This window comes from Littorina saxatilis, linkage group LG8 (assembly GCF_037325665.1).
Source record: "Littorina saxatilis isolate snail1 linkage group LG8, US_GU_Lsax_2.0, whole genome shotgun sequence".
NCBI lineage: Eukaryota > Metazoa > Mollusca > Gastropoda > Littorinimorpha > Littorinidae > Littorina > Littorina saxatilis.
Window position 1 is genome coordinate 19608455 of NC_090252.1, and position 10000 is coordinate 19618454.

The window sequence follows — 10000 nt, forward strand, 5'->3', positions numbered from 1 at the left end:
GTACCCGTCCCGGTGTAACACAAGAAAAGTACTCGCACGAGATTTTTACTCCGAAGTAAAAATTTCGTACGAAAATGTTACTCCCTTTACGAAAAAAGTACTCCCCCATTACACGAGAAAATTACGAGTTCCGAGTAAACATTTCGTACAAAAATGTTACTCCCCTGACGAATAAATAACGAATAAATTACTTCACTCTAACACGAGCAATTTAACTTCCCATGCCAGGTGTACGAAATTTGTACTCCCTTGTCCCCTGTTAGTCTTGGTGGTGGAAGGGGTGGAGGGAGGGCAGCGCGACATTTGTTTGCGCGAGATCACAGTCATATCAATTGGCATTATCCCTTCGCTCGCATCCCATTTTCGCGTACGAGATTTTTACTGGAAAAAAACGAAATGGGGAGTAAAAGTTTCGTGGAGGGAGTACTTTTTTCGTGCCTTGGGGAGTTCTTTCCTAGTACGAAAGGTGTACTCGGAGTAAGAGTAAATTTTTCGTGGAGTAAAAATTTCGTGTTACACCGGCCTGGTTTCGTGCTCTACTATCTGAGCTACCAGAGCTGAGATGCATGATGCGAAAGTGGATGCCAGCTAAACGGGTAAAAACAAACCGCTGCCGGATTCGTTGAAATCACAACAAATCTCAATTCAGTCAACCAATTCCGCAACACCGCGGCTGGCTCCCAACCGGTCTGTAACTTTTTTCGTGCACCTCGGCCCTGGACTCCAAACCAGCACAAAACCTGGGCTGGAGTGCACGAAGCAAAAGTGGGTGCCGCCCAAGTGGGTTGAAACTGTCTGGTTGGTTGAAATCACCACAAATCTCAATTTCAACCAATTCAACAGCGCTGCTCTGGTTGGTCCGGTGTCAGAATAATGTGACTGGGTGAGACATGAAGCCTGTGCTGCGACTTCTGTCTTGTGTGTGGCGCACGTTATATGTCAAAGCAGCACCGCCCTGATATGGCCCTTCGTGGTCGGCTGGGCGTTAAGCAAACAAACAAACAAACAAACAAACAAACAGCGCTGCTGACTCCCACCCGGTTGGTAACTTTCTTGTGCACTTCGGCCCAGATCGTGTTCGTGTGGATGACAGATATCTGTTCATTTGTGTTGTATGATTTTGAGTAGTTCATTCACAGTCACGTATTGAGGTATTTCAACACTCCCCTGAGCGTGTGAACTTCGAGCAGGTGAGATCGCGGCCACACAATCCAAGGTCTTCACACATGAGCTTAAAAAAGTTGGTTCGCCATCTCTGTGGTCTTTATTTAAGTTCTTGCTGTGCCAGTGTGAGTATCGTGGTATAGAAATGGGCTCGGGCTCCCGACAAGAAACTATCGATGAAATGGGTTTTGAAGCTTGTTGGAACTGACTTAACTTCTATCGAAACCTTTCTGAATAGAGTTACTCTTTTGTACGACTCGAGGACACACACACAAAATCACACGCTCGCAAACGCACGCACGCGCGCACACACATACACACACACACACACACACACGCGCGCGCGCGCACGCACGCACGCACGCAAACACGAACGCACACACACCCACATACACACACACGCACGCACGCACGCGCATACACACAAACACACACACACACTAACACACTAACACTCACACACATACAGACACACACAAACATACACACACACACACACACACACACACATACAGACACACCACACACACACACACACACACACACACGCCCAAAGCGAGACGTCAGCAAAGTGTCATGTGAGAGATGTTGTCAGATGTATGGCAAGTAATAATTGTACAATAAAAATAGTGTATACTATTTCTAGAGCGAAAATATATCCAGGCTCAAATCCTGCTCATAAGGTTTCACAATCTTTGGGAAATATACACACTCAAAATGTATCATTGTCGATCAGCATCTCATTTAATAATAATAAAAAAATAAGGTATATAAGTATTGGAGACGGGGCCATTAAAACTCGGGCCATTATCAAGTATCAAGTGTCAGGTGTATGTTACTTCTCAAGACGACAGAATGATGTTCGCAACACAGCTTTTCCTTATTCTCTCCGTGGCAACGGTTGTACTTGGTAAATATATTTTTTGTGAATTTCAAAACATGTAAGTCAATCTGCTTGAGCTTTTCCTCGCCGTTTTAACTCAAAAGGGCGACTGTGTGTTAGGTCCGACTTAACTTTCTTAAGTTTTCTGTGATAGTTACAGCTCTAAAAGGACGATTCAGTTGCATTCCTTGCTTGACTTGTATGAAGTGTCCGTGAGTGACTGTTTCTGTCCAAAAGAGCGACATTGTTTCAGACCTTGCTTGAATGCTCAGTCTACATTTCAGCCTAAAAATGGCGAGTTTGTTTCAGGCCTGACCTGACTTGCTTAAAATATTCCGTGTACGCTTCAACCCAAAAGGATTACTTTATTAGTCCTTGCACCATCGTATCATTTATGTATTTTCCATGACATTTTCCGCCAAAAAAGGAACGGCTTTATTTTACCTTTGATGAGCCTTGCTTCAATTTGCAATGACTGTTTAAGCCCAAAAGGGCGACTTTGTTTAAAGACCTAATATGTCTTGCTTGAATGTGTCATGGCTGTTTCAGCCAAAATGGGCGAAACTGATTTACATCTGACGTGCCTTGCATACATTTTCCACGACAGTTTCAGCCAAAATGGGCGAAACTGATTTACATCTGACGTGCCTTGCATACATTTTCCACGACAGTTTCAGCCAAAATGGGCGAAACTGATTTACATCTGACGTGCCTTGCATAAATGTTCCACGACAGTTTCAGCCAAAATGGGCGAAACTGATTTACATCTGACGTGCCTTGCATAAATTGTCCACGATAGTTTCAGCCAAAATGGGCGAAACTGATTTACATCTGACGTGCCTTGCATAAATTGTCCACGACAGTTTCAGCCAAAATGGGCGAAACTGATTTACATCTGACGTGCCTTGCATAAATTGTCCACAACAGTTTCAGCCAAAATGGGCGAAACTGATTTACATCTGACGTGCCTTGCATAAATTGTCCACGACAGTTTCAGCCAAAATGGGCGTGCCTTGCATACATTTTCCAAGGGCTATTTCAGTCCAAATGGGCGAATTCGATGTATATCTCATTCTGACTTGCCTTGGTTGAATTGTACATGACTGTGTCATCTCAAAATGTCGACTAACAGGCCAAGGTCGAGACTGCATGTACAACGACACAGCAGGTACGAGGGGAAATGGCCGTGGTGTGTCTGACGGTGCCGCTACGCTCGAGGCCTGCAAGGCTGCGTGTAATGCAAATTTGCAATGCGTGGCTCTATCATTCGGTGTTGACTCGGATGGTTGCTTTCTCTTCTTCGAAGTCGAATCCACTGAAATCAACGAGAGCTTCACCTTTTCCAGCGTTGTAATTTGTGCTACTGGTGAGGTTGTTTGTATGTTGTGTGATAATTTGTCGCTCTTTCTGTGCAACGTGTGTGTGTGTGTGTGTGTGTGTGTGTGTGTGTGTGTGTGTGTTTGTGTGTGTGTGTGTGTGTGTGTGTGTGTGTGTGTGTGTGTGTTTACTTAAACATTTTATGTTTACAGAAACTCTAACCCGTGTAGAAGTGAGGGTTTACCTTGATGACATATTCCGATGGCTTGCAAAAAGGCTAAACCAACGTTACGACTTGTGCTATGAAGCTGGCACTTTGGAAGCAGGCACGATGCATCTCCGACGTTGCAAAGAGGTCCTTAGAGGTCGCTACGTGAACGTGATTCAAGATGCAAGCGACCTGGTACTCTGCGAGGTGGAAGTCATGGCACGACCTCTGTGTATGTAGGATGAGTTTTGCTCGTAACTTTGCTTTCCCTCGCTCTTTTGATCTGTTTCTGTCTGTCTATGTATTTTTTCTATTTCTTGAAAATTGATCTGTAAATGAATTGACATGCGTTATGGATGCATATGATTAAATACACAAAGAGCAACACAATATATCATTTACGTTATACATCTTGGAATAGCTTTCATTTTGTTTCTTTTTTTCTTTTTTTATATTTAGTCAAGTTTTGACTAAATATTTTAACATCGAGGGGGAATCGAAACGAGGGTCGTGGTGTATGTGCGTGTGTGCGTGCGTGTGTGCGTGCGTGCGTGTGTGTGTGTGTGTAGAGCGATTCAGACTAAACTAATGGACCGATCTTTATGAAATTTGACATGAGAGTTCCTGGGTATGAAATCCCCGAATTTGTTTTTCATTTTTTTGATACATGTCTTTGATGACGTCATATCCGGTTTTTCGTGAAATTGTAGGCGGCACTGTCACGCCCTCATTTTTCAACCAAATTGGTTCAAATTTTGGTCAAGTAATCTTCGACAAAGCCCAGACTTCGGTGTTGCATTTCAGCGTGGTGGCTTAAAAATTAATTAATGACTTTGGTCATTAAAAATCTGAAAATTGTAAAAAAAAAATACAAATTTATAAAACGATCCAAATTTACGTTTATCTTATTTTTCATCATTTGCTGATTCCAAAAACATATAAATATGTTATATTCGGATTAAAAACAAGCTCTGAAAATTAAATATATAAATATTATTATCAAAATTAAATTGTCCAAATCAATTTAAAAACACTTTCATCTTATTCCTTGTCGGTTCCTGATTCCAAAAACATATAGATATGATATGTTTGGATTAAAAACACGCTCAGAAAGTTAAAACAAAGAGAGGTACAGAAAAGCGTGCTATCCTTCTTAGCGCAACTACTACCCCGCTCTTCTTGTCAATTTCACTGCCTTTGCCATGAGCGGTGGCCTGACGATGCTACGAGTAAAATGGCATTGCGTTCAGTTTCATTCTGTGAGTTCGACAGCTACTTGACTAAATATTGTATTTTCGCCTTACGCGACTTGTTTTCTTCTAAAATGAATATTTTTGATCTCCAATTGCTTTTTGAATACAACAAAAAGAGGCATTGACGCCTTTGTTATTGTGTAAATGTGACCCTCCACGACGGTATGAGTCGCATGTCACCTTAACATGATTTTCATATTTTTACATTTTCCTAAAGAGTTTTTTATGCTCTATCCTGTGGTGAAAACCGTTTAAGAAAAGAGCAAAACCTGTTTGAGTTATAAGCCTGTGACTAAGGTGACCCTCACACTGTTACCAGACACTTCCCGGACTTGTATTAAGCCTAGCGCAGAACCGCGCGAGGTGACATGCGACTCATTTCGTGGTGGAGGGTCACAAATACGTTTGCACATTTTACCAACCAAAATAATAGTATTCAGTTCTTTCAACAGAGTAGCATGCAATTGTCGATTTTTAACACCAACCATAATTTCGTTCACTGTTAACTCTATCTGTTTATCCAAATGTACCCAATATAACATTCAATATGTTTCCAAAACTCAATCACCACTGGGCAAAAAAAGGAAAAAAATCTATATTATATTCAACACTATTGCTTCAAAATGAACAAACGTTGTCCTCCACAACTTTCTTTTTACACAACATGATATTTGTTGGATAAATATTGTGAAGTAATTTCTATTGTGATAGGCGAAGCTTTGTCTCTTTTACCGATTAAATCCTAATCAACCAATATGTCTTATCAATTTCATAATTACATTCCCTCCTCCAAAACCAGTTGCACATATGGTTCCACAATGTGCATACTTACTAATTCTGTTTAGAACTGTTGTGCGCTGTGTATTTTCTTACCACGAAATGAAGGAATATCCATCAAATCAATTTCTTCCTTTGCGTACATAATCGTAGTTTTATCATTCACAACAACAGCACGAACTATATTCCAATATTCTCTGTGGGGATTTCCCTTAAACATCACAAATGAACTCATCGGAAACAAACTATTTTCTATATATAACATCATGTACACTTACAAAAATCTTCAAAATACAATACATTTCCACCATAAACAAACATTGGTTATTCCATTAAAGCGGATTGAATAAATTACCATCAATACATACATTGTTATCAAGCCATGTTTTTTTTAAGATAGTTTTCCAAAAATTGGACTTGACATATTTACTCCCTTTTAGTCTTTGAAAATGAACATTTGAATAAAAACATTTACAATTTGATCCGTACATTAAATCAACTGACTTTGGCACACATTTCCACTTATCTGTGACTTAGCTGGAGGTTAATTGTAATGATAAGGATAACTATCATTGTAATGATAAGGATAACTATCATTGTAATGATAAGGATAACTATCATTGTAATGATAAGGATAACTATCATTGTAATGATAAGGATAACTGCATGTGTTTCAAATCCACCATGTTTAAACCACCATTTTATAGAGAGAATACTACATGGCTTGCTGTGTCGTACCAGATTTACACGAGTTGTTTTTTTAAATATTGAACTGAGAGCGAAAGCGAGCTGTTCACTATTTGAAAAAGCAACGAGTGTAAATCTGGTACGACACAGCAAGCCATGTAGTATTCTTTTTATTCTACATACTGTACTTACGTGTATTTTACTGAAAATGTCCTGCATTCGAGGCAGCTAAATTGAAGACGCTTGTTTTGGAACCTCGATCTCTTCGAAAGCCTCGTGCAATATATTATGTCAAAGCAAAGAAACGTCACTCTGAAAGTGTGGCGTGGCGTGCTAGTTCTAAAGATTCATCGAGGGTAATTAGCGAGCGCAATTTGTGTTTCTATAATGACGTTTGTCTGGTGACTTTGGCATCATAAGCAGTGGAAAAACAGATCCCTGCCAGATTTGCTTGACATGACCTCATTTACATGATATACACACGTGTGATTTGAACGATTATTATCTCACGGGTGTCCTTCTCACGTATATAAGATAAATATCACAACACAATATTAACCTCTTAAACCTTTTCAAATGACTTTTTACAATTAGTCAAGTTTTGACTAAATGTTTTAACGTAGAGGGGGGAATCAAGACGAGGGTCGTGGTGTATGTGTGTGTGTGTGTGTGTGTGTGTGTGTGTGTGTCTGTGTGTGTGCGTGCGTGTAGAGCGATTGAGAGAAAACTACTAGACCGATCTTCATGAAACTTGACATGAGAGATCCTGAGTATAGTATCTCCAGACGGTTTTTTTCTTCTGTTTTTTGATAAATGTCTTTGATGACGTCATATCCGGCTTTTCGTGAAAGTTGCGGCGGCACTGTCACGCTCTCATTTTTCAACCAAATTGGTTGAAATTGTGGTCAAGTAATCTTCGACAAAGCTCGGACTTTGGTATTGCATTTCAGCTTGTAGGCTAAACATTTGATTGAAGAGTTTGCTCATTAAAGTTGTCATTAAAATCGATTTTTCGCAAACAGATTTAAAATTGATTGCATCGTTTTCTTCATTACATTCTGAATCTGAAAATATATACATATGTCATGTTTACTCTTAAAATGTGATCACAATTAACGAAAATAGATTGATTAGTCTTACAATTCAAATTTAAGAAATTGATCCAAAAAGGATGTCATCTTATTCGTGATCATTTCCTGATTCCAAAAACATATAGATATGATAGGTTGTATTCAAAACAAGCTCAGAAAGTTAACAAGAATACAGAAAAGCGCGCTTTCCTGCTTAGCACAATACGCCACCGCGCTAATCTGGCGTGTCAATATCACTACGTTTTGCACGTGGAAGGTGAGCGATTTCCTTCACGCGGGGATTGACGAAGCTGTACTGTCTTGGTGAAAAAATACAGTGGTTCAGTTTCATTCCGTGTGTTCGACAGCTTGACTAAATGTAGTAATTTCGCCTTACGCGACTTGTTATTAATATCTTTCTAGTGTTGGCGTAAACCGGTAATTACCGGTATTTTACTGGTTGAAACGAGAAATTACCGGAACAAAATTGGCTGCCGGTTTGACCTACCGGGTTTTGTATTTAGAACTACTGGGTGTGTTTTTTCCTGGTAGAACAATAAAACCAGTACTCTGAGTTGGACTCTAATTCGTTTTAATGACCAGCCTACCGTTTTTTTTTCTGGACTACGTATTTACATCATAAAAGTGTGTTGAACAAATACTAGCGCCATCACTGTCTTTGTTTTCCCATAAAACACCTAAACAGCAATCTATTTACTTCTACTGATACTTTATCAGGTATTACAAATGCCTGCATAAAATAAACAAATTAAGAGACCAAAAACGTGTTAATTACAACAATGTTACCCATATTGCTCACATTTCTTTTTTTTCCCATACCAAAATCAAGCCCGTAACAGACGTAATTCGCACTGTCCAACTTTTCTCAACATCTCAGGTTGATCTGTCATTGAAACAAAATCCCAAAATATTTCATTTGTTCTTCCAATTGAAATTATAAAAGGTGTCTTGACAATATTTCTGACTTCCTAACCACATGGCTTCACATTTCGACTAATTCAACTTTAATCCGGAAACATAATAACAAGAATCATAAATCAATAAGGTGTTTAAAATCCGTTTCACTTTTCAAAAATAACGTAACTTCGTCAGCATATAAAGTAATGTTTAAACACATCATCCCAAAATCTATCATTTAAACAATTCAAATTCGAAATACCTTTAACATTCTTACTCTGCCTGATCTTAATGGCTAATAACTCCATTGCCAAAACAGAGGCTATAAAGGCAAGGACGGACATCCCTGACGGATTCCAGACTCCACGGGTAAAGAATCATTAATAAAACTCTTGGCATCTTTTATTAAACTTCGACAAGTTACAAACTCCGGGCCAAACCCAAATGTTTTAAAAACGTGTAATATAACATCTTTTGAAATACCAAATGCATGAAACATGTCAATGTTAACCAACAGATCTGGTTTATTTTGCACTTTCATTTGATCTGTGACATCATCAATCAATCTTAACAAAGACGATACTTGCCTCCCTCTAATATATCCAACCTGATCTGGATTTATAACATATATGTGCAACGTTGTTAATGCGCACAGCCAGACACATTGCAGGTTATTTATAATCACTGTGGGTTAATATAGTTGGACGCCAATTATTCAATTTATCTCTAGAAAGGAGTTTACCTGTATGAATAAACACAATCACAGCATTTCTTTGAGACGGAGACAGACTACCATTATCAAATGCTGCTGAAAAAGAGCGTAAAATACATATACTCACTCAGGACGAACATACTTCAATAAATTCAATTGTAATGCCATCAGAACCATTTTTGACTCACATGCAAAGCAAAAGTGAGTCTATGTACTCATCCGAGTCGTCCGTCCGTCCGTCCCCCCCGTCCGTCCGGACGTCCGTCCGTCCGGACGTCCGTCCGTCCGGACGTCTGTCCAGAAAACTTTAACGTTGGATATTTCTTGGACATTATTCAGTCTATCAGTACCAAATTTGGCAAGATGGTGTATGATGACAAGGCCCCAAAAAACATACATAGCATCTTGACCTTGCTTCAAGGTCAAGGTCGCAGGGGCCATAAATGTTGTCTAAAAAACAGCTATTTTTCACATTTTTCCCATTTTCTCTAAAGTTTTTGAGATTCAATACCTCATCTATATATGATATATAGGGCAAAGTAAGCCCCATCTTTTGATACCAGTTTGGTTTACCTTGCTTCAAGGTCAAGGTCACAGGAGCTCTTCAAAGTTGGATTGTATACATATTTTGAAGTGACCTTGACCCTGAACTATGGAAGATAACTGTTTCAAACTTAAAAAATATGTGGGGCACATGTTATGCTTTCATCATGAGACACATTTGGTCACATATGATCAAGGTCAAGGTCACTTTGACCCTTATGAAATGTGACCAAAATAAGGTAGTGAACCACTAAAAGTGACCATATCTCATGGTAGAAAGAGCCAATAAGCACCATTGTACTTCCTATGTCTTGAATTAACAGCTTTGTGTTGCATGACCTTGTATGACCTTGACCTTGGGTCAAGGTCACATGTATTTTGGTAGGAAAAATGGGTAAAGCAGTTCTTAGTGTATGATGTCATTGCTAGGTTTAGTTATTTGACCTTGACCTTGTCAAGGTCAAGCAT

At 39.3% G+C, this 10000-nt stretch overlaps 1 protein-coding gene across 1 annotated transcript in view; it reads left to right on the forward strand.

Annotated features, from left to right (window-relative positions):
- Positions 1-10000, forward strand: part of LOC138974212 (uncharacterized) — a 188014-nt gene that overhangs the window by 138348 nt on the left and 39666 nt on the right. The window contains exons 37-38 of the mRNA XM_070346935.1: positions 3180-3413; positions 3577-3804. Of these exons, the coding sequence (XP_070203036.1) occupies positions 3180-3413; positions 3577-3804 (462 nt within the window). The remainder of the gene's footprint in view (positions 1-3179; positions 3414-3576; positions 3805-10000) is intronic.